This window comes from Pecten maximus, chromosome 7 (genome assembly GCF_902652985.1).
Source record: "Pecten maximus chromosome 7, xPecMax1.1, whole genome shotgun sequence".
NCBI lineage: Eukaryota > Metazoa > Mollusca > Bivalvia > Pectinida > Pectinidae > Pecten > Pecten maximus.
The window spans coordinates 5,196,898-5,224,096 of record NC_047021.1 but is presented as its reverse complement, the minus strand read 5'-3'; the positions used below and the strand labels follow the sequence as shown (position 1 = coordinate 5,224,096).

Below are 27,199 nucleotides of genomic sequence, written 5' to 3'. Positions count from 1 at the left end.
GACCCTGTACAACACACTCACACACACACACATATATACATGTATGTAGGTATTTCATTAATTATCGATACAATAATCAGTGTCTATATATATCACATGACATAAATCAGCAGATGAAAGACTAGAAAAGAGTTTGTATAATCTTCCAGCAACAACCTTTGTCACCTACAACTAACTAGTAACACCCACAACCAATATGTGACCTTTGAACTCTGACCTTTATATATTAGGCCTACAAATACATTGGCAGTGATGGATATCAACAATATATAAATATACTTTTTAATGACACAGGGGTTTATCCAGTGAACAGTCAATAAAAACATTGACTTTGTATCATAACATGTACAAAAGATTAGTTAGTGACATCTGACCTTGATCAGTGATCACAGTATAGGATAATGTTATTACACAACACAAATTCTCACTTGGTGGTTCCATGTACAATGTAGTTAAAATTTGATCTGTAGAATCTCCATGTAATAAGGGCAAGTCATTTTAGGTAAAGTTGACTTCTATTCCAATGAAAAAATCCACTGTGGATGACCTTGACTCCTGTCTCAAGGACGACATTTCTGTATAGGTGACTTTGCGTTCTGTCCAGATTTCACGTGTCCTAAGTAGTGACATTGTAGTTATCTCCTATGATGTACCGTTGAGGGCGGTGGACATTGGTGGGACCAAGAGGGCACGGTACTGGTGGAGAGCATCCTTGAGGGCACGGCAGACATTGGGTGAGGAGGAGGTGGTACAGTCTACTAGGTACGGATACAGCTGTATAACTTGCTTCCAAACACTCAGCTCCACTGTAAAACACAGACAATGGTTATATGGCGAGTAACACACAGACATAATGATGATATGGCGAGTAACACACAGACATAATGGTTATATGGCGAGTAACACACAGACACAATGGTAATATGGCCAGTAACACAGACACAATGGTGATATGGCCAGTAACACACAGACACAATGGTGATATGGCCAGTAACACACAGACACAATGGTGATATGGCCAGTAACACACAGACACAATGGTGATATGGCCAGTAACACAGACACAATGGTGATATGGCCAGTAACACACAGACACAATGGTGATATGGCCAGTAACACACAGACATAATGGTGATATGGCGAGTAACACAGACATAATGATGATATGGCGAGTAACACACAGACACAATGGTGATATGGCCAGTAACACACAGACACAATGGTGCTATGGCCAGTAACACACAGACACAATGGTGATATGGCCAGTAACACACAGACATAATGGTGATATGGCGAGTAACACAGACATAATGATGATATGGCGAGTAACACACAGACACAATGGTGATATGGCCAGTAACACACAGACACAATGGTGATATGGCCAGTAACACACAGACACAATGGTGATATGACCAGTAACACACAGACACAATGGTGATATGGCGAGTAACACACAGATATAATGGTGATATGGCCAGTAACACACAGACACAATGGTGATATGGCCAGTAACACACAGACACAATGGTAATATGGCCAGTAACACAGACACAATGGTAATATGACCAGTAACACAGACACAATGGTGATATGGCCAGTAACACACAGACACAATGGTGATATGGCCAGTAACACAGACACAATGGTGATATGGCGAGTAACACAGACACAATGGTGATATGACCAGTAACACAGACACAATGGTGATATGACCAGTAACACAAACACAATGGTGATATGGCCAGTAACACACAGACACAATGGTGATATGACCAGTAACACACAGACACAATGGTGATATGGCGAGTAACACACAGATATAATGGTGATATGGCCAGTAACACACAGACACAATGGTGATATGGCCAGTAACACACAGACACAATGGTAATATGGCCAGTAACACAGACACAATGGTAATATGACCAGTAACACAGACACAATGGTGATATGGCCAGTAACACACAGACACAATGGTGATATGGCCAGTAACACACAGACACAATGGTGATATGGCCAGTAACACACAGACACAATGGTGATATGGCCAGTAACACACAGACACAATGGTGTTATGGCCTGTAACACACAGACACAATGGTGATATGGCCAGTAACACACAGACACAATGGTTATATGGCGAGTAACACAGACACAATGGTGATATGGCCAGTAACACACAGACACAATGGTGATATGGCCAGTAACACACAGACACAATGGTGATATGGCCAGTAACACAGACACAATGGTGATATGGCCAGTAACACACAGACACAATGGTGATATGGCCAGTAACACAGACACAATGGTTATATGGCGAGTAACACAGACACAATGGTGTTATGGCCTGTAACACATACACAATGGTGATATGGTCAGTAACACACAGACACAATGGTGATATGGCCAGTAACACACAGACACAATGGTGATATGGCCAGTAACACACAGACACAATGGTGATATGGCCAGTAACACAGACACAATGGTGATATGGCCAGTAACACACAGACACAATGGTGATATGGCGAGTAACACACAGAAGCAATGGTGATATGGCCAGTAACACACAGACACAATGGTGATATGGCCAGTAACACAGACACACAATGGTGATATGACCAGTAACACACAGACACAATGGTGATATGGCGAGTAACACACAGACACAATGGTGATATGACCAGTAACACACAGACACAATGGTGATATGGCCAGTAACACAGACACAATGGTGATATGACCAGTAACACAGACACAATGGTGATATGACCAGTAACACACAGACACAATGGTGATATGGCCAGTAACACAGACACAATGGTGATATGGCCAGTAACACAGACACAATGGTGATATGGCCAGTAACACAGACATAATGGTGATATGATGGACAATGTCCCATAGCATATATCATAACTCACTCAGCCTTACCATTTGCAGGAGGAGCTTTTTTCAGTGACACTAACAGTGTTGTGATGGCCTTCAAAACTGATGCCATTTCAGCCAATCTGGGTCTGTAACATAAAACACATAGGATGATCTTTGTTTTGCAGGTCATCTTTAAATAGTAAATGAGAAAACATGAGGCTCAAAAGCCCCAGCCTTCATCACACTATATATCAGAAATAGTGTTTGAAGAATGATGTGATACCTGTGGAGAGGACATTTGAAGAGTGATGTCAAACTTGGGAGAGGACATTTGAAGAGTGATGTCATACCTGGGGAGAGGACATTTGAAGGGTGATGTCATACCTGGGGAGTGGTACATTTGAAGAATGATGTCATACCTGTGGAGAGGACATTTGAAGAGTGATGTCATACCTGGGGAGAGGACATTTGAAGAGTGATGTCATAACTGGGGAGTGGTACATTTGAAGAGTGATGTCATACCTGGGGAGAGGACATTTGAAGAGTGATGTCATACCTGGGGAGAGGACATTTGAAGAATGATGTCATACCTGGGGAGAGGACATTTGAAGAATGGTGTCATACCTGGGGAGTGGACATTTGAAGAGTGATGTCATACCTGGGGAGAGGACATTTGAAGAGTGATGTCATACCTGGGGAGAGGACATTTGAAGAGTGATGTCAAACTTGGGAGAGGACATTTGAAGGGTGATGTGATACCTGTGGAGAGGACATTTGAAGAGTGATGTCATACCTGGGGAGAGGACATTTGAAGAGTGATGTCATACCTGGGGAGTGGTACATTTGAAGAATGATGTCATACCTGTGGAGAGGACATTTGAAGAGTGATGTCATACCTGGGGAGAGGACATTTGAAGAGTGATGTCATACCTGGGGAGAGGACATTTGAAGAGTATTGTCATACCTGGGGAGAGGACATTTGAAGAGTATTGTCATACCTGGGGAGAGGACATTTGAGGAGTGATGTCATACCTGGGGAGAGGACATTTGAAGGGTGATGTCATACCTGGGGAGAGGACATTTGAAGAGTGATGTCATACCTGGGGAGAGGACATTTGAAGAGTGATGTCAAACTTGGGAGAGGACATTTGAAGTGTGATGTGATACCTGTGGAGAGGACATTTGAAGAGTGATGTCATACCTGGGGAGAGGACATTTGAAGAGTGATGTCATACCTGGGGAGTGGTACATTTGAAGAATGATGTCATACCTGTGGAGAGGACATTTGAAGAGTGATGTCATACCTGGGGAGAGGACATTTGAAGAGTGATGTCATAACTGGGGAGAGGACATTTGAAGGGTGATGCCATACCTGTGGAGTGGTACATTTGAAGAATGATGTCATATCTGGGGAGAGGACATTTGAAGAATGATGTCATACCTGGGGAGAGGACATTTGAGGAGTGATGTCATACCTGGGGAGAGGACATTTGAAGAATGATGTCATACCTGGGGAGAGGACATTTGAAGGGTGATGTCATACCTGGGGAGGGGAAATTTGAAGGGTGATGTCATACCTGGGGAGAGGACATTTGAAGAGTGATGTCATACCTGGGGAGAGGACATTTGAAGGGTGATGTCATACCTGGGGAGTGGTACATTTGAAGAATGATGTCATACCTGGGGAGAGGACATTTGAAGAGTGATGTCAAACTTGGGAGAGGACATTTGAAGGGTGATGTGATACCTGTGGAGAGGACATTTGAAGAGTGATGTCATACCTGGGGAGAGGACATTTGAAGAGTGATGTCATACCTGGGGAGTGGTACATTTGAAGAATGATGTCATACCTGGGGAGAGGACATTTGAAGAGTGATGTCATACCTGGGGAAAGGACATTTGAAGAGTGATGTCATACCTGTGGAGTGGACATTTGAAGAGTGATGTCATACCTGGGGAGAGGACATTTGAAGAATGATGTCATACCTGGGGAGAGGACATTTGAAGAATGGTGTCATACCTGGGGAGTGGACATTTGAAGAGTGATGTCATACCTGGGGAGAGGACATTTGAAGAGTGATGTCATACCTGGGGAGAGGACATTTGAAGAGTGATGTCAAACTTGGGAGAGGACATTTGAAGGGTGATGTGATACCTGTGGAGAGGACATTTGAAGAGTGATGTCATACCTGGGGAGAGGACATTTGAAGAGTGATGTCATACCTGGGGAGAGGACATTTGAAGAGTGATGTCATACCTGGGAGTGACATTGAAGATGATGTCATACCTGTGGAGAGGACATTTGAAGAGTGATGTCATACCTGGGGAGAGGACATTTGAAAAGTGATGTCATACCTGGGGAGAGGACATTTGAAGAGTATTGTCATACCTGGGGAGAGGACATTTGAAGAGTATTGTCATACCTGGGGAGAGGACATTTGAGGAGTGATGTCATACCTGGGGAGAGGACATTTGAAGGGTGATGTCATACCTGGGGAGAGGACATTTGAAGAGTGATGTCATACCTGGGGAGAGGACATTTGAAGAGTGATGTCAAACTTGGGAGAGGACATTTGAAGTGTGATGTGATACCTGTGGAGAGGACATTTGAAGAGTGATGTCATACCTGGGGAGAGGACATTTGAAGAGTGATGTCATACCTGGGGAGTGGTACATTTGAAGAATGATGTCATACCTGTGGAGAGGACATTTGAAGAGTGATGTCATACCTGGGGAGAGGACATTTGAAGAGTGATGTCATAACTGGGGAGAGGACATTTGAAGGGTGATGCCATACCTGTGGAGTGGTACATTTGAAGAATGATGTCATATCTGGGGAGAGGACATTTGAAGAGTGATGTCATACCTGGGGAGAGGACATTTGAAGAATGATGTCATACCTGGGGAGAGGACATTTGAAGGGTGATGTCATACCTGGGGAGGGGACATTTGAAGGGTGATGTCATACCTGGGGAGAGGACATTTGAAGAGTGATGTCATACCTGGGGAGAGGACATTTGAAGGGTGATGTCATACCTGGGGAGTGGTACATTTGAAGAATGATGTCATACCTGGGGAGAGGACATTTGAAGAGTGATGTCAAACTTGGGAGAGGACATTTGAAGGGTGATGTGATACCTGTGGAGAGGACATTTGAAGAGTGATGTCATACCTGGGGAGAGGACATTTGAAGAGTGATGTCATACCTGGGGAGTGGTACATTTGAAGAATGATGTCATACCTGGGGAGAGGACATTTGAAGAGTGATGTCATACCTGGGGAAAGGACATTTGAAGAGTGATGTCATACCTGTGGAGTGGACATTTGAAGAGTGATGTCATACCTGGGGAGAGGACATTTGAGGAGTGATGTCATACCTGGGGAGTGGTACATTTGAAGGGTGATGTCATACCTGGGGAGAGGACATTTGAAGGATGATGTCATACCTGGGGAGAGGACATTTGAAGAGTGGTGTCATACCTGGGGAGAGGACATTTGAAGTGTGATGTCAAACTTGGGAGAGGACATTTGAAGAGTGATGTCATACCTGGGGAAAGGACATTTGAAGGGTGATGTCATACCTGTGGAGAGAACATTTGAAGAGTGATGTCATACCTGTGGAGAGGACATTTGAAGAGTGATGTCATACCTGGGGAGAGGACATTTGAAGGGTGATGTCATACCTGGGGAGAGGACATTTGAAGGGTGATGTCATACCTGGGGAGAAAACATTTGAAGAGTGATGTCATACCTGGTTGAGAGGACATTTGAAGAGTGCTGTCATACCTGGGGAGAGGACATTTGAAGAATGATGTCATACCTGGGGAGTGGTACATTTGAAGAATGATGTCATACCTGGGGAGAGGACATTTGAAGAATGATGTCATACCTGGGGAGAGGCCATTTGAAGAATGATGTCATACCTGGGGAGAGGACATTTGAAGAGTGATGTCATACCTGGGGAGAGAACATTTGAAGAGTGATGTCATACCTGTGGAGAGGACATTTGAAGAGTGATGTCATACCTGGGGAGAGGACATTTGAAGGGTGATGTCATACCTGGGGAGAGGACATTTGAAGAGTGATGTCATACCTGGGGGGAGGACATTTGAAGAGTGATGTCATACCTGGGGAGTGGTACATTTGAAGAATGATGTCATACCTGGGGAGAGGACATTTGAAGAGTGCTGTCATACCTGGGGAGAGGACATTTGAAGGGTGATGTCATACCTGGGTAGTGGTACATTTGAAGAATGATGTCATACCTGGGGAGAGGACATTTGAAGAGTGATGTCATACCTGGGGAGTGGTACATTTGAAGAGTGATGTCATACCTGGGGAGTGGTACATTTGAAGGGTGATGTCATACCTGGGGAGTGGTACATTTGAAGAATGATGTCATACCTGGGGAGAGGACATTTGAAGAGTGATGTCATACCTGGGGAGAGGACATTTGAAGGGTGATGTCATACCTGGGGAGAGGACATTTGCCACTGAGTCTCTCATCTTCAACATATTTCTTGACGACGTCCTGACAGCGCTGTAGGAGAGACAATACAGCCAGTTTGGTGATGGTTCCCTCCTCTGATTTAGTCTGGCTGATGAATGAGAACTGCAATAATGTTTCAAAACAGGTCTTGGCAAACTCCTCACGTAGCTTCCGACTTGAGTCTGTATCTGTTAAAACAGGGAAGAGAACATTTAGGAATCTGGTACAGGGAAGAGGACATTTAGGAATCTGGTACAGGGAACAGAACATTTAGGAATCTGGTACAGGGAAGGGGACATTTAGGAATCTGGTACAGGGAACAGAACATTTAAGGAATCTGGTACAGGGAAGAGAACATTCATTTAGGAATCTGGTACAGGGAACAGAACATTTAAGGAATCTGGTACAGGGAAGAGGACATTTAAGGAATCTGGTACAGGGAAGAGGACATTTAGGAATCTGGTACAGGGAAGAGGACATTCATTTAGGAATCTGGTACAGGGAAGAGGACTTTTAGGAGTCTGGCACAAAAATCACAACAGTGTTTTACAGTAGGGGATGATCAAATTTTCATATTGTTTGTACCAGCAAATACCAAGTTAAATATCCCAAACACCATTCTCACTACAGAAAAGTGTGTATTAACAGCATCTTATATTGGTCTATTCCACCAAGTGAGGGAAACTATTACAGGAGATTGATAGAATCTTTCACCACCTTGGGGGTGAGACAGAGGAATCTCAACCCGGGGAGAACATTCTTAAGCTGCCAAACACGAGGGTTGCAGACTGTTTGGCAGCTTAATTATCTTACCCCGAGGGTTGAGATTCCCCTGTCTAACTTCCATGGGGGTGAAAGATTCTAGCCCCTCCCCCCATATGTGGTCTCTAAATAGATATTAAGGTAACTAGTATAAGGTAGCATTGGGAGAGAAAACATTGTCACATTTGAGAGGAAATCACTTAATTCAGGTGGTCACTAAGGCAGGTTTGACTATACACAACTGGGGGGCAAGGGGAACGTACAGTTCATGTTGAGAAAGATCCATGAAGAAGTCTCTGAGAAACTGACAGAATTCATAATGGCTGCATGTGGGCCATCTTGTTTTTATATCAGTCTAAAATAGAATCAGTACAACTAAGTACCAAGGTGAAACTCCCAGTGAGAAAGATCCATGAAAATATGACAAATACATTGTAGTGATAACAAACTTCACATTGTCAAAATGGTCACCGGTCAGCCATCATGTTTTCAATTCATTCTCAAAATGGAACAAACACCACTACAGACCAGGGAAACCTACATGTAAAACTTTAGATCAACAATAGCAACAACATAACAACAAACCTCAACTACATTTATTTATCTGAATTAAAAATGACCATCTGTTGGCCATCTGATTTCAAATCAGTCTCAATATTCAATATACACACGTATAAATCATGGAGAACCAATATACAGTCAAACCTCGATGATTCGAACTTCGTTGATTCGAATTTCTCGCTGTATCGAACTTTTTGCTTGGTCCCGAATTTCCTCACTATATAACGCTACTAACGAACCTATGCATGATTTGAATTTTTATAAATCAAAGTTTTCGATGTATCAAACTTTTTTCATGGCCCATTAGCTATGATGTCATAGGTAATTGACATCTCATGATTCGAACAAAAGTTTACCTGTACTGACCACTGGACAGGTGTTGGTCGTGACCCCGCGGCAAGATTTCACACTTCTCCCCTAGATGCCCTGACTGACAATAGGGATAACGATAGCGTGTGTTGTCACTCCCGATCATGGGCTTAATTAATAATCAGACCAAATTGATAGATAAAAGGTGTATTTAGAAGCCATGACATTTAATCACTCCGGTAAAACATTTCGGTAGTCGTCTCTGATAATCTTCGCCGCCATTGAAATCAGCGGTCGGTGAGTAAATTTTACGGAACTATAAAACAAGCGGCCCAATTTTAAACACAAACAATTAGCGATGTCTTCACTCATAAATGTCACATTGCAAACTTATACATAAATATCCAAGTAAATCGATTATTTGTCATTCAATCATGCATTCTCCAACCGATCGGCATTCCGTATTTTATATGCACATAACGTAACCGCATGTGCCTTTAGCAGAAAAGCCTAACGACTTACGTAAGCTTCTTTTGTTTTATCTGTTAAACGCGATATAAGTGTTTTGTAACCGATACATAGTTTGTTTTGTAACCGATACATAGTTTGTTTAATTAATAAAATGCTTAGGTATAATTAATGAAAAGTATTTTTATTTTGTTGTGTTTGAGGTATAAATTAACTTTTGAGCCTGACAGGCGACGATCATCACGAAGACACCGAGGACATGTAACGTTAACATACATGTATATGGTCATTATCAAGAAAACATTGATCTATTGTCAACCATGAATAATTCGAAGTCCCGCTGTTTCGAAGTTTTTCTGTTAGTCCCTTGAACTTCGAAACATCGAAGTTTGACTGTATTTAATTTGAGGAAGATTTATAGCATAGTTTCTGAGAAACAAGGGTAACAATCTTCAGTGTGTGTTGAAATCAGTCTCAAAATTTAATATACACAACTAGGAACCAAGTATAACCTATACATAAAATCTGAAAAAGATACATTAAATACTTTCTGTGAAGTCACAAACTTCAACCTGTTAAAATTCAAAATGGCTGCTTGTTGGCCATTTTATTGCTCTAATCAGTTCCAAAATTGAGGGGGTATACCACACAAGGTAAATTACAGTTATACAATATATATATATATAGTATATCAAGGGTATTAGATTATTACGCTTATCAATGATCAGGTATAATAACTATAAATACATTCCTCCGTAGATTAAGTTCAACTGACCGATGAAGTTGTCTGATGTAGTAGCATGTATTGAGCCACGGTTCAGCAGCTTCATGATTCTTTTGACAAAGTCTTTAGGCATGGTACCAGCATAGGGCAGGATATCATCTCGGATCATCTGAATCACCTAAAATAAATTCAGTCATATTACATACAAAGGACTGGATGATAAAAGGATATTACAGAGACAGGATGACACATTACAGAGACAAGATGTCACAATACAGAGACAGGATGACACATTACAGAGACAGGATGACACGATACAGAGACAGGAGGACACAATACAGAGACAGGAGGACACGATACAGAGACAGGATGACACATTACAGAGACAGGATGACATGATACAGAGACAGGATGACACAATACAGAGACAGGAGGACACAATACAGAGACAGTATGACACATTACAGAGACAGGATGACACGATACAGAGACAGGATGACACAATACAGAGACAGGATGACGATACAGAGACAGGATGACACATTACAGAGACAGAACGACACATTACAGAGACAGGATGACACAATAGAGAGACAGGATGACACGACACAGAGACAGGATGACACATTACACAGACAGGATGACACGATACAGAGACAGGATGACACAATACAGAGACAGGATGACGATACAGAGACAGGATGACACATTACAGAGACAGAACGACACATTACAGAGACAGGATGACACATTAGAGAGACAGGATGACACATTACAGAGTCAGGATGACACAATACAGAGACAGGAGGACACAATACAGAGACAGGATGACATGATACAGAGACAGGATGACACAATACAGAGACAGGATGACACAATACAGAGACAGGAGGACACGATACAGAGACAGGATGACACATTAGAAAGACAGGATGACACATTAGAGAGACAGGATGTCACAATACAGAGACAGGATGACACAATACAGAGACAGGACGACACATTACAGAGACAGGATGACACAATAGAGAGACAGGATGACATGATACAGAGACAGGATGACACATTAGAGAGACAGGATGACACATTACAGAGACATCAGTATAAAGCTCACCTCACATTGCATATCAACACTATACCTCACACTAGAATTAGGGGGCGAGTTCACCATCGTCTCATATTGTATATCACTATACCCCACACTAGAATTAGGGGGCGAGTTCACCATCGGTACAAAGCTCGCCTCACACCGTATATCACTATACCTCACACTAGAATTAGGGGGCGAGTTGACCATCCCTTACATTGTATATCACTATACCTCACATTGTATATCACTATACCTCACATTGTATATCACTATACCTCACATTGTATATCACTATACCTCACATTGTATATCACTATACCTCACATTGTTTATCACTATACCTCACATTGTATATCACTATACCTCACACTAGAATAAGAGGGCCAGTTCACCATCAGTACAAAGCTCACCTCACATTGTATATCACTATACCTCACATTGTATATCACTATACCTCACATTGTATATCACTATATATATACTCACATTGTATATCACTATACCTCACACTAGAATTAGGGGGCCAGTTCACCATCGTCTCACATTGTATATCACTATACCTCACATTGTATATCACTATACCTCACACTAGAATTAGGGGGCGAGTTCACCATTTTTACAAAGCTCACCTCATATTGTATATCACTATACCTCACACTAGAATTAGGGGGCGAGTTCACCCTCGCCTTACATTGTAAATCACTATACCTCACACTAGAATTAGGGGGCCAGTTCACCATCGGTACAAAGCTCACCTCATATTGTATATCACTATACCTCACACTAGAATTAGGGGGCCAGTTCACCATCAGTACAAAGCTCACCTCATATTGTATATCACTATACCTCACATTGTATATCACTATACCTCACATTGTATATCACTATACCTCACACTAGAATTAGGGGGCGAGTTCACCATCGGTACAAAGCTCACCTCACATTGTATATCACTATATATACCTCACACTAGAATCAGGGGGCGAGTTCACCATCGTCTCACATTGTATATCACTATACCTCACATTGTATATCACTATACCTCACATTGTATATCACTATACCTCACATTGTATATCACTATACCTCACATTGTATATCACTATACCTCACATTGTATATCACTATACTTCACACTAGAATTAGGGGGCCAGTTCACCATCGTCTCACATTGTATATCACTATACCTCACATTGTATATCACTATACCTCACACTAGAATTAGGGGGCGAGTTCACCATCAGTACAAAGCTTGCCTCACATTGTATATCACTATACCTCACATTGTATATCACTATACCTCACATTGTATATCACTATACCTCACACTAGAATTAGGGGGCGAGTTCACCATCGCCTCATATTGTATATCACTATACCTCACACTAGAATTAGGGGGCGAGTTCACCATCAGTACAAAGCTCACCTTACATTGTATATCACTATACCTCACACTAGAATTAGGGGGCGAGTTCACCATCGTCTCACTCTGTATATCCTGAAAATTACTTGTTCTAACTCTGAATATTAATAGTTAACCTCCCACAGCAATATTAGAGGTCTCGTTCAATTATAAAGAAGTTTATTGATGCATTTCAACACTTTCACCAAAAAGTTAACATTTAAAAACCAATACTGATGCGGATGCCGAGTGGGGAGCTGATAAAGTATTACAAATCATGTTTTCAGATAATTAACTTTTAAAGTCATTATGAGACAAACATTATATATATGTACACAATAAGAACACAGGTTCTACAGTTTTCAATCCTAAAATTGATGTAACCTTGACCTTGTTGCTTTAGTGACCTTTTCACCTTGTAATGAAATTACCTTACAGTCAATGGCCTCATCCTTCTGGAAGTCTTCAACAGACATAGTGGGTGGGGAAGTACTGAAACAAGAGTTATTCCCCTTAGAACATTGCAATATTTTCACATCAATATCGAATAAACCAAATTTTCAAGAAAAATATTGAAATTGTATAAATTAACTTCCCACAATAAAATATTCCCAATAAATGAAAATAAATCCATTTATAAATCAACTGAATTGTTTTCTTCAAAACTCACCTCTTGGAGAAGAGAAATTCCTCTAAAGTATGAGCTAGTTCTGGCCACATGGATTGGAAGGCTGCTTCTGCAATGTATATGTACATGTATTATCCATTTTGTACTCAACTAGACCTTTGACTTATTTGAAAAGCTTTTGTGTCTTACTGTAATAGTCCAGGTGTCTATAATGAGTATACATATTAATCACTAGAAAGTTGATGTCTGTTAGAAGATACCAGTAATAATACTCTTCTTGAAAGATATTTTATAGAAATCTCAATGACACCTTATCTAAGTTACATTGACATCCCCAGTATGTTACATTGACATCCCCAGTATGTTGCATTGACATCCCCAGTATGTTACACTGACATCCCCTGTATGTTATATTGACATCCCCAGTATGTTACAATAACATACCCAGTATGTTACATTGACATCCCCAGTATGTAACATTGACATCCCCAGTATGTTACATTGACATCCCCAGTATGTTATATTGACATCCCCAGTATGTTACACTGACATCCCCAGTATGTTACACTGACATCCCCAGTATGTTACATTGACATCCTCAGTATGTTATATTGACATCCCCAGTATGTTATATTGACATCCCCAGTATGTTACATTGACATCCCCAGTATGTTACATTGACATCCCCAGTATATTACATTGACATCCCCAGTATGTTACACTGACATCCCCAGTATGTTACATTGACATCCCCAGTATGTTATATTGACATCCCCAGTATGTTATATTGACATCCCCAGTATGTTACATTGACATCCCCAGTATGTTACATTGACATCCCCAGTATATTACATTGACATCCCCAGTATGTTACACTGACATCCCCAGTATGTTACATTGACATCCCCAGTATGTTACATTGACTTTACCAGTATATTACATTGACATCCCCAGTATGTTACATTGACATCCCCAGTATGTTACATTGACATCCCCAGTATGTTACACTGACATCCCCAGTATGTTACATTGACATCCCCAGTATGTTATATTGACATCCCCAGTATGTTACAATAACATCCCCAGTATGTTACATTGACATCCCCAGTATGTAACATTGACATCCCCAGTATGTTACATTGACATCCCCAGTTTGTTATATTGACATCCCCAGTATGTTACATTGACATCCCCTGTATGTTATATTGACATCCCCAGTATGTTACAATAACATACCCAGTATGTTACATTGACATCCCCAGTATGTAACATTGACATCCCCAGTATGTTACATTGACATCCCCAGTATGTTATATTGACATCCCCAGTATGTTACACTGACATCCCCAGTATGTTACACTGACATCCCCAGTATGTTACATTGACATCCCCAGTATGTTATATTGACATCCCCAGTATGTTATATTGACATCCCCAGTATGTTACATTGACATCCCCAGTATGTTACATTGACATCCCCAGTATATTACATTGACATCCCCAGTATGTTACACTGACATCCCCAGTATGTTACATTGACATCCCCAGTATGTTATATTGACATCCCCAGTATGTTACATTGACATCCCCAGTATGTTACATTGACATCCCCAGTATGTTACATTGACATCCCCAGTATATTACATTGACATCCCCAGTATGTTACACTGACATCCCCAGTATGTTACATTGACATCCCCAGTATGTTACATTGACTTTACCAGTATATTACATTGACATCCCCAGTATGTTACATTGACATCCCCAGTATGTTACATTGACATCCCCAGTATGTTACACTGACATCCCCAGTATGTTACATTGACATCCCCAGTATGTTATATTGACATCCCCAGTATGTTACAATAACATCCCCAGTATGTTACATTGACATCCCCAGTATGTAACATTGACATCCCCAGTATGTTACATTGACATCCCCAGTTTGTTATATTGACATCCCCAGTATGTTACATTGACATCCCCAGTATGTTACATTGACATCCCCAGTATGTTACATTGACATCCCCAGTATGTTACATTGACATCCTCAGTATGTTATATTGACATCCCCAGTATGTTACACTGACATCCCCAGTATGTTACATTGACATCCCCAGTATGTTATATTGACATCCCCAGTATGTTACAATAACATCCCCAGTATGTTACATTGACATCCCCAGTATGTAACATTGACATCCCCAGTATGTTACATTGACATCCCCAGTTTGTTATATTGACATCCCCAGTATGTTACATTGACATCCCCTGTATGTTATATTGACATCCCCAGTATGTTACAATAACATACCCAGTATGTTACATTGACATCCCCAGTATGTAACATTGACATCCCCAGTATGTTACATTGACATCCCCAGTATGTTATATTGACATCCCCAGTATGTTACACTGACATCCCCAGTATGTTACACTGACATCCCCAGTATGTTACATTGACATCCTCAGTATGTTATATTGACATCCCCAGTATGTTATATTGACATCCCCAGTATGTTACATTGACATTCCCAGTATGTTACATTGACATCCCCAGTATATTACATTGACATCCCCAGTATGTTACACTGACATCCCCAGTATGTTACATTGACATCCCCAGTATGTTATATTGACATCCCCAGTATGTTATATTGACATCCCCAGTATGTTACATTGACATCCCCAGTATGTTACATTGACATCCCCAGTATATTACATTGACATCCCCAGTATGTTACACTGACATCCCCAGTATGTTACATTGACATCCCCAGTATGTTACATTGACTTTACCAGTATATTACATTGACATCCCCAGTATGTTACATTGACATCCCCAGTATGTTACATTGACATCCCCAGTATGTTACACTGACATCCCCAGTATGTTACATTGACATCCCCAGTATGTTATATTGACATCCCCAGTATGTTACAATAACATCCCCAGTATGTTACATTGACATCCCCAGTATGTAACATTGACATCCCCAGTATGTTACATTGACATCCCCAGTTTGTTATATTGACATCCCCAGTATGTTACATTGACATCCCCAGTATGTTACATTGACATCCCCAGTATGTTACATTGACATCCCCAGTATGTTACATTGACATCCTCAGTATGTTATATTGACATCCCCAGTATATTACATTGACATCCCCAGTATGTTACATTGACATCCCCAGTATGTTACACTGACATCCCCAGTATGTTACACTGACATCCCCAGTATGTTACACTGACATTACGAGTATGTTACATTGACATCCCCAGTATGTTACACTGACATCCCCAGTATGTTATATTGACATCCCCAGTATGTTACAATAACATCTCCAGTATGTTACATTGACATCCCCAGTGTGTAACATTGACATCCCCAGTATGTTACATTGACATCCCCAGTATGTTACATTGACATCCCCAGTATGTTACATTGACATCCCAAGTATGTTACATTGACATCCTCAGTTAGTTATATTGACATCCCCAGTATATTACATTGACATCCCCAGTATGTTACATTGACATCCCCAGTATGTTACATTGACATCCCCAGTATGTTACATTGACATCCCCAGTATGTTACACTGACATCCCCAGTATGTTATATTGACATCCCCAGTATGTTACAATAACATCTCCAGTATGTTACATTGACATCCCCAGTGTGTAACATTGACATCCCCAGTATGTTACATTGACATCCCCAGTATGTTACATTGACATCCCCAGTATGTTACATTGACATCCCAAGTATGTTACATTGACATCCTCAGTTAGTTATATTGACATCCCCAGTATATTACATTGACATCCCCAGTATGTTACATTGACATCCCCAGTATGTTACACTGACATCCCCAGTATGTTACACTGACATCCCCAATATGTTACATTGACATCCCCAGTATGTTCCACTGACATCCCCAGTATGTTACACTGACATCCCCAGTATGTTACACTGACATCCCCAGTATGTTACACTGACATCCCCAGTATGTTACATTGACATCCCCAGTATGTTACATTGACATCCCCAGTATGTTACATTGACATCCCCAGTATGTTACACTGACATCCCCAGTATGTTACACTGACATCCCCAGTATGTTACTTTGACATCCCCAGTATGTTACATTGACATTACCAGTATGTTACATTGACACCCCCAGTATGTTACATTGACATCCCCAGTATGTTACATTGACATCCCCAGTATGTTACACTGACATCCCCAGTATGTTACACTGACATCCCCAGTATGTTACACTGACATTACGAGTATGTTACATTGACATTACCAGTATGTTACACTGACATCCTCAGTATGTTACATTGACATCCCCAGTATGTTACATTGACATTACGAGTATGTTACATTGACATCCCCAGTATATAACATTGACATCCCCAGTATGTTACATTGACATCCCTAGTATGTTACATTGACATCCCCAGTATGTTACATTGACATCCCCAGTATGTTACACTGACATCCCCAGTGTGTTACATTGACATCCCCAGTATGTTACACTGACATCCCCAGTATGTTACATTGACATCCCCAGTGTGTTACATTGACATCCCCAGTATGTTACACTGACATCCCCAGTATGTTACATTGACATCCCCAGTATGGTACATTGACATCCCAAGTATGTTACATTGACATCCCCAGTATGTTACATTGACATCCCCAGTATGTTACACTGACATCCCCAGTATGTTACACTGTGACATCCCCAGTATGTTACACTGACATCCCCAGTATGTTACATTGACATCCCCAGTATGTTACATTGACATGCCCAATATGTTACACTGACATCCCCAGTATGTTACATTGACATTCCCAGTATGTTACACTGACATCCCCAGTATGTTACATTGACATCCCCAGTATGTTACATTGACATTCCCAGTATGTTACACTGACATCCCCAGTATGTTACATTGACATCCCCAGTATGTTACATTGACGTCCCCAGTATGTGACATTGACATCCCCAGTATGTTACATTGACATCCCCAGTATGTTACACTGACATCCCCAGTATGTTACACTGTGACATCCCCAGTATGTTACATTGACATCCCCAGTATGTTACACTGACATCCCCAGTATGTTACACTGACATCCCCAGTATGTTACATTGACATCCCCAGTATGTTACATTGACGTCCCCAGTATGTGACATTGACATCCCCAGTATGTTACATTGACATCCCCAGTATGTTACACTGACATCCCCAGTATGTTACACTGTGACATCCCCAGTATGTTACATTGACATCCCCAGTATGTTACACTGACATCCCCAGTATGTTACATTGACATCCCCAGTATGTTACATTGACATCCCCAGTATGTTACATTGACATCCCCAGTATGTTACATTGACATCCTCAGTATGTTATATTGACATCCCCAGTATATTACATTGACATCCCCAGTATGTTACATTGACATCCCCAGTATGGTACATTGACATCCCAAGTATGTTACATTGACATCCCCAGTATGTTACACTGACATCCCCACTATGTTACATGACATCCCCAGTATGTTACACTGACATCCCCAGTATGTTACATTGATATCCCCAGTATGTTATATTGATATCCCCAGTATGTTACATTGACATCCCCAGTATGTTACACTGACATCCCCAGTATGTTACATTGACATCCCCAGTATGTTACATTGACATCCCCAGTATGTTACATTGACATCCCCAGTATGTTACACTGACATCCCCAGTATGGTACATTGACATCCCAAGTATGTTACATTGACATCCCCAGTATGTTACATTGACATCCTCAGTATGTTACATTGACATCCCCAGTATGTTACACTGACATCCCCAGTATGTTACACTGACATCCCCAGTATGTTACACTGTGACATCCCCAGTATGTTACATTGACATCCCCAGTATGTTACACTGACATCCCCAGTATGTTACATTGACATCCCCAGTATGTTACATTGACATCCCCAGTATGTTACATTGACATCCCCAGTATGTTACATTGACATCCTCAGTATGTTATATTGACATCCCCAGTATATTACATTGACATCCCCAGTATGTTACATTGACATCCCCAGTATGGTACATTGACATCCCAAGTATGTTACATTGACATCCCCAGTATGTTACACTGACATCCCCACTATGTTACATGACATCCCCAGTATGTTACACTGACATCCCCAGTATGTTACATTGATATCCCCAGTATGTTATATTGATATCCCCAGTATGTTACATTGACATCCCCAGTATGTTACACTGACATCCCCAGTATGTTACATTGACATCCCCAGTATGTTACATTGACATCCCCAGTATGTTACATTGACATCCCCAGTATGTTACACTGACATCCCCAGTATGGTACATTGACATCCCAAGTATGTTACATTGACATCCCCAGTATGTTACATTGACATCCTCAGTATGTTACATTGACATCCCCAGTATGTTACACTGACATCCCCAGTATGTTACATTGACATCCCCAGTATGTTACACTGACATCCCCAGTATGTTACATTGACATCCCCAGTATGTTACATTGACATCCCCAGTATGTTACATTGACATCCCCAGTATGTTACATTGACATCCCCAGTATGGTACATTGACATCCCCAGTATGTTACATTGACATCCCCAGTATGTTACACTGACATCCCCAGTATGTTATATTGACATCCCCAGTATGTTACATTGACATCCCCAGTATGTTACATTGACATCCCCAGTATGTTACATTGACATCCTCAGTATGTTACATTGACATTACCAGTATGTTACACTGACATCCCCAGTATGTTACATTGACATCCCCAGTATGTTACATTGACATCCCCAGTATGTTACATTGACATCCCCAGTATGTTACATTGACATCCCCAGTATGGTACATTGACATCCCCAGTATGTTACATTGACATCCCCAGTACGTTACACTGACATCCCCAGTATGTTATATTGACATCCCCAGTATGTTACATTGACATCCCCAGTATGTTACATTGACATCCCCAGTATGTTACATTGACATCCTCAGTATGTTACATTGACATTACCAGTATGTTACATTGACATCCCCAGTATGTTACACTGACATCCCCAGTATATTACATTGACATCCCCAGTATGTTACATTGACATCCCCAGTATGTTACACTGACATCCCCAGTATGTTACACTGACATCCCCAGTATGTTACACTGACATCCCCAGTATGTTACACTGACATCCCCAGTATGTTACATTGACATCCCCAGTATGTTACATTGACATCCCCAGTATGTTACATTGACATCCCCAGTATATTATATTGACATCCCCAGTATGTTACATTGACATTCCCAGTATATAACATTGACATCCCGAATATGTTACACTGACATCCTCAGTATATTACATTGACATCCCCAGTATATTACACTGACATCCCCAGTATGTTACACTGTGACATCCCCAGTATGTTACATTGACATCCTCAGTATATTACATTCACATCCTCAGTTAGTTATTATATCATCCTTAGAAAGTCACATACCATGTTTCCTGGCTACAGACAGTCCTACGTTGAGGATAGTGAGGAGAGAGTGGATGACCAGTGTCCATGTGGTGGGGGAGGGGCAATTATACTTGTAACCCAGTGGTAACCGGAACGTCTGAAAATAAAAAAAATGTATCAACAGTAAGTTACAATCTTTCTTTTAATTGCTTTAACAGGTTAGTAACTATAACATTATTCTCAAATTATTTTTAATTGAATAGCACTTCAAACATTTATTATATACATGCAGACGGCTGGTACTGATATTGGCTTGACCGCCAGAGGTATTTTACTGAAGGATGGCACCTAAAAATGTTGGGAATGCGGTATATATCAGTAAAGATTCTGACACTGAAATGTTTTGTCATCAGAACCATTAAGTTGAGAATAAGCAGCAGTTAACACTCGTAAGAGACATAAAGAGTTTTACAGACATTTACCCCTTCAATCTACCATACCCATATATATAGAGAAGCTGGATATTGAAACATTTCAGTGTCTTTACTTGATCTAAATATAGAATTACATAAATGCTGTTTCTTGATGGTATAGGGCCTACAAGGCCCGTTTATGCACTAACCACATGTGGAAACCCAGTTTACATGGTTTATATGTCCATTGATGTTTACATCAGGGTTATTGATAACCAAGGGAATGTCCCCTGATGTTAAAGTCAGGGTTATTGGTAACCAAGGGAATGTCCCCGATGTTAAAGTCAGGGTTATTGGTAACCAAGGGAATGTCCCCGATGTTAAAGTCAGGGTTATTGGTAACCAAGGGAATGTCCCCTGATGTTAAAGTCAGGGTTATTGGTAACCAAGGGAATGTCCCCTGATGTTAAAGTCAGGGTTATTGGTAACCAAGGGAATGTCCCCTGATGTTAAAGTCAGGGTTATTGGTAACCAAGGGAATGTCCCCGATGTTAAAGTCAGGGTTATTGGTAACCAAGGGAATGTCCCCTGATGTTTAAGTCAGGGTTATTGGTAACCAAGGGAATGTCCCCTGATGTTAAATTCAGGGTTATTGGTAACCAAGGGAATGTCCCCTGATGTTTAAGTCAGGGTTATTGGTAACCAAGGGAATGTCCCCTGATGTTTAAGTCAGGGTTATTGGTAACCAAGGGAATGTCCCCTGATGTTTAAGTCAGGGTTATTGGTAACCAAGGGAATGTCCCCTGATGTTAAAGTCAGGGTTATTGGTAACCAAGGGAATGTCCCCTGATGTTTAAGTCAGGGTTGTTGGTAACCAAGGGAATGTCCCCTGATGTTAAAGTCAGGGTTAATTGGTAACCAAGGCTATCAATTTCCCTTAGGGCTGCCTCTGATTCCTCTGTTTTATCTGTAGCTGACTCTGATTCCCTCCAGGTTCTGGCCGTTATCTGTAAATCTTATTTGCATATGCGATTTAAGACTTGGCCATGTTTCCCTTTGATTCAAGTGGCAGAAACAGGTCACAAGACTCATGATTTTTGGATATGAAATTTATATTTTTAACTAGAACTGTTGTCCAGAGGGCCGACTCATACCCCCACCCCTCCACCGCCACTCTGGTGAAGATTTTCCGACAAAAACCTGTTTTCCGTTAGCGGGTTACCATGGCAACCTAAATTTGTAGGGGAAAAAACCTGCATGAATATGTACACATTATGAGTCCCTAACATTCCTGTGTATTTCAAATGAAATCGGTTGATAGTTATATAGGAGTTGTCCTATTTGTCTTGACAAATTAATTTTTCCACAAGAATATGGGTATTGAAACCTGGTAACCATGGAAACCAAAAATTCTATAGAGAAATATCATGCATGCACATTACAAATGGTCCCTATCACTCCAGTGTAATTTGGGGAGTTGACTGGACAAAATTCCCCTCACCCAAAAAACGAAGTATAGTGAAATGGTTACCATGGTAACCACAAAATTACAACATGATATAGATTATGTACATCTACAATGTATAAGGGTTATTGCCATAAAGTTTCGTTGAAATTCCCTCAGTAGTTTAGGAGGTATAAAAAGTTACAAAAGACACTCACTAAAGCTGGTGTCTTTTGCAACTTTAAAAAATAACTTAACTCGAGTGAAAGAAATACCATATACAACAACCACTCGTTGTGTAACCTCTATATCTGCATAAGGGGATTATAGGTACACTAAAAACGCTGACATAACAGAAGCTTCCTGATAAATGATTGCCAACAATGACCCGTTTCCAAGGTGATGAAGTAACAACTTTAGTTTAGTCATTCCCAACACATACTGGTACCAGTACATTTTGTACAGGATTAGAGTTTTTAAACTTCCTGAGTGTCTGTCATCAGGGAACTGAAGTGTTTGGTAAATCATTGGAAGCTCACTTGTACCACCAATGCATGTTCTTCTGATCTGATAAAAGGTACAGGAAACCCTTGTCAATCCAGCAATATAATTTATAGTCAATATTTTGAGATTTCTATTTAAAGGAGTGCATAGACAATTATTTTATTATTTTAAGATAACAAGAGGCCCAATGGGCCTGCAGTACTTATCTGCTTCTAATGGAACTTTGAAGTTGGTCTAGGTAATTTATGCAGATGCTACTAATTACCACTTTACTTAAATATAATAGTAAGGTATATGGTTATACCTATTTAATTCAGATATCTATATTTAAATACAGTAGAATAAATCTATCTTAAATACAGATATCTCTATTTAAACAGAGATATATGCATCTAATAGGAATTGGAGATAGCTCTATTTAAAACACACAGATATGTCTTTTTCATATATACAGATATATCTCTGATTTTATTAGAGATATCTCTAACTTATAGACAGATATCTGTATTTTCTCAATAAATATAATTGTCTTATTCAAATAAAGATAAAAGGCTTGCTATATAATAGCCATTTGGGTTTTTATCTGATTCAGATAAAGTATCTCTATTAATTTTGATTATCAAATTTTGAAGCCCTTCATGCCAGTATAATACTTGTCCAATATCAGGTCTCTGCAACTCTTGGTTAATGAGAAGTTGTTGTTTCAAGATTTTAACACATTTGACCTCTGTGACCTTAAAAGTTTATTAGAATAAACTTGGTTGTCCTTCTTCAAACTCCTGGTTATTGAGAGTTGTTTAAAGGGAAAAGTTGATGCTGGATGGCTGTATGGATGACGGACCATACAGCATAGATACACTTGCCCTTCAAGCGGGTGAGCTAAAAATATAATGTCAGTGATTACACTGGTAACTCAATTGTTACGGTAATAAAATGAATTTGAAATATTTCTTGTATTTTTCACATTATGTTATTCTGGTTTTATTATCCTTAAACAAATTACGAAGATCACATCTATCTTCAGTCATGCGTAATCACAATTAAATTTGATACCGCCGCCATCCTAGTGAGGCTCTTGCCCTGATCTTCATTCCTCTAGTAATCTCCCTTTGACCAGTCCATTTGTCCAAACTCATAACTGACAATATTGCTTATGTTATCCAGCACTACATAATGATGTGCCACTGGCAATTCAATAATGCATTGTTATAGCATTCCTACAATACACTACAATTATAAACAAGAAATTCACATAAAGTGGACAATACTGCCATTCTCCAGCCGTATAATGTGTATCTGAGAGCAGCAGGTGTGACAGAGGTCATCTGACCCGGAGGTCAAGTGTATTTACTGACAGTAGATAAACAGAATGTGGTTACATCATTCTTCCCACCATTAAATCATCCAGTATAAGATAGTGCACACACAGGTAACCTAGGTGTGTAACAACCAGTCGGTCAGTGTCCTTATCCACCACTGACCACTCAACTGACCACTGCTATATATATCCCCCTATCAATAATTCACAAGTATATAAGGGTTCCTATACATCTAATAGGAAACAAGGGAGGAAGCAAGGGGCCCTGCTGTGTGCCTTCATAGTCCATATATACCACCAGATAAATTACTCCGTTAAATTACTTACATATATACCACCCAGATAAATTACTCCACTGAATTACTTCTATATATACCACCCAGATAAATTACTCCGCTGAATTACTTCTATATATAACATCAGATAAATTACTCCGCTGAATTACTTCTATATATAACATCAGATAAATTACTCCGCTGAATTACTTCCATACATACCACCCAGATAAATTACTCAGCTGAATTACTTCCATACATACCACCCAGATAAATTACTCAGCTGAATTACTTCTGTACATACCACCCAGATAAATTACTCAGCTGAATTACTTCCATACATACCACCCAGATAAATTACTCAGCTGAATTACTTCCATACATACCACCCAGATAAATTACTCAGCTGAATTACTTCTGTACATACCACCCAGATAAATTACTCAGCTGAATTACTTCTATACATACCACCCAGATAAGTTCTTCCATATATACCACCCAGATAAATTCTTCCCTATATACCACCCAGATAAATTACTCCGCTGAATTACTTCTATATATACCACCCAGATAAATCACTCAACTGAATTACTTCCATACATACCACCCAGATAAATCACTCAACTGAATTACTTCCAAACATACCACCCAGATAAATTACTCAGCTGAATTACTTCCATACATACCACCCAGATAAATTATCTGACTCTAAAGACCCTTGTACTATTGTAGTATGTATACTCAGTTTTGGTATAGTGGTACTATTGGCCTTGGTGGCCATCTTTGATTTTGGACCGACAAGAAAAATATCAACACTTGTAAAAAATCCAAGATGGCCATACTCTTTTTCATCCATCTAATTCTTTCAATCAGACTTCAATGCACAACTGGAGACCAATGGGAACCTCTACATTTAAATTTAAGAAAGACCCATAATGGCCATTTAGTACTTTAAGAAATTGTTAATGAAGTTTCAATTGTCAAAATCCAAGATGGCTGTCACAAAATGCAATTTGGATAACTAGGGACCAGGGGAACTTACATGTGAAATTTGAGATTGATCCCTTTAGTACTTTCTGAGAAATAGTGATAACAAGAATTGTTAACGGATGGATGGACGGATGGATGACAGACCTCGACACAAGTCCATAACTGATAACTAAGAATTTGGGGCCAGTCTACCTACCACTAGACTTAAGGGAAATTCCACTGAATTCCTGCAAGTCTGAGCTAGTAATAAATTTTACACTAGTATAGATCTTATTGCAGCCAGCTCTATTCCCAGGGGAACACTCATAAATACTGGTGTTACTGACAAACCAGCTCATAACCATTGATATGTTTGTGGAATATAGTAAATATACTGTACAGATCATTATATTGACCATTCAAGGACATCAATCTTTATATGATCAAGAAACTTAAGATCTGCTGACCTTGTTTTTGATCTGTTTAGGTGGACAGAAGTGGACAAGGTCCAGTACATTGATTATAATAATAATGGACTCTGTAAAATTTGGATTGGATTTCGGCCCATCATTGTCTGGCTGGCCTTTGATGTTGGTCAGGCCACATAAATTGGTCAACACACTAATGTATTATGGTTGGATGTCCAGGGTGGTCAACAGTACTATCTAATGTCATGGTCAGTTGGGCTCTATCCAGGGTGGCCATAGTAAAATGAATGTAATTAGATCTAATCTGGTCATAAATGCTTTTAACAATGTGTAGTAACATAGGGAGTTGGTTGTACATTCCTGTCTAAATCAGCTGGCACATATAGGTAGTATATACAGGTAGTATATATAGGTAGTATATACAGGTAGTATATATAGGTAGTATATATAGGTAGTATATATAGGTAGTATATACAGGTAGTATATATATAGGTAGTATATACAGATGTATACAATGAAATAAATTACTTTGTTGCTGACATTTAAGTTATGATGGTAATTTTGTTATTTTATGTTCTGCAAATACGACCACTTTTTAACTACCAGTATATTTGATATAGTCACATATATATAACTACCAGTATATTTGATAAAGTCACATATATATAACTACCAGTATATTTGATATAGTCACATATATATAACTACCAGTATATTTGATATAGTCACATATATATATAACTACCAGTATATTTGATATAGTCACATATATATAACTACCAGTATATTTGATATAGTCACATATATATAAATACCAGTGAATTTAATACACAGCCACAAATGGCTACTTTGTGTATATAAATACCAGTAGTATATATAAACCTCACTGACACTGTTTTTGTCAGGCACATTTATTGATATAATATTGATCAGATAAGCAACTGTGGTGCTGATACAAATGTTTTAAACACAGGGAACAGT

The 27,199-nt window shown here is 39.9% G+C and overlaps 1 protein-coding gene and 1 long non-coding RNA gene across 2 annotated transcripts in view; both read right to left on the bottom strand.

Moving 5' to 3' along the window:
* Positions 1 to 270: 270 nt before the first annotated feature.
* LOC117331398 (protein MON2 homolog) overlaps positions 271 to 27,199 on the bottom strand; it is a 620,780-nt gene continuing 593,851 nt past the window's right edge. The window contains exons 28-34 of the mRNA XM_033890102.1: positions 20,907 to 21,024; positions 13,353 to 13,419; positions 13,114 to 13,174; positions 10,242 to 10,368; positions 7,350 to 7,554; positions 2,941 to 3,023; positions 271 to 806 (exon numbers count right to left, since the gene is read on the bottom strand). Coding sequence (XP_033745993.1) covers positions 643 to 806; positions 2,941 to 3,023; positions 7,350 to 7,554; positions 10,242 to 10,368; positions 13,114 to 13,174; positions 13,353 to 13,419; positions 20,907 to 21,024 — 825 coding nt within the window. The 3' untranslated portion in view covers positions 271 to 642. The remainder of the gene's footprint in view (positions 807 to 2,940; positions 3,024 to 7,349; positions 7,555 to 10,241; positions 10,369 to 13,113; positions 13,175 to 13,352; positions 13,420 to 20,906; positions 21,025 to 27,199) is intronic.
* LOC117331403 lies at positions 12,177 to 12,762 on the bottom strand. Its single transcript, XR_004533531.1, has 3 exons — positions 12,729 to 12,762; positions 12,468 to 12,558; positions 12,177 to 12,217 (listed from the first exon to the last, which is right to left on the bottom strand). It is a non-coding gene; the product is annotated as an uncharacterized LOC117331403 (long non-coding RNA).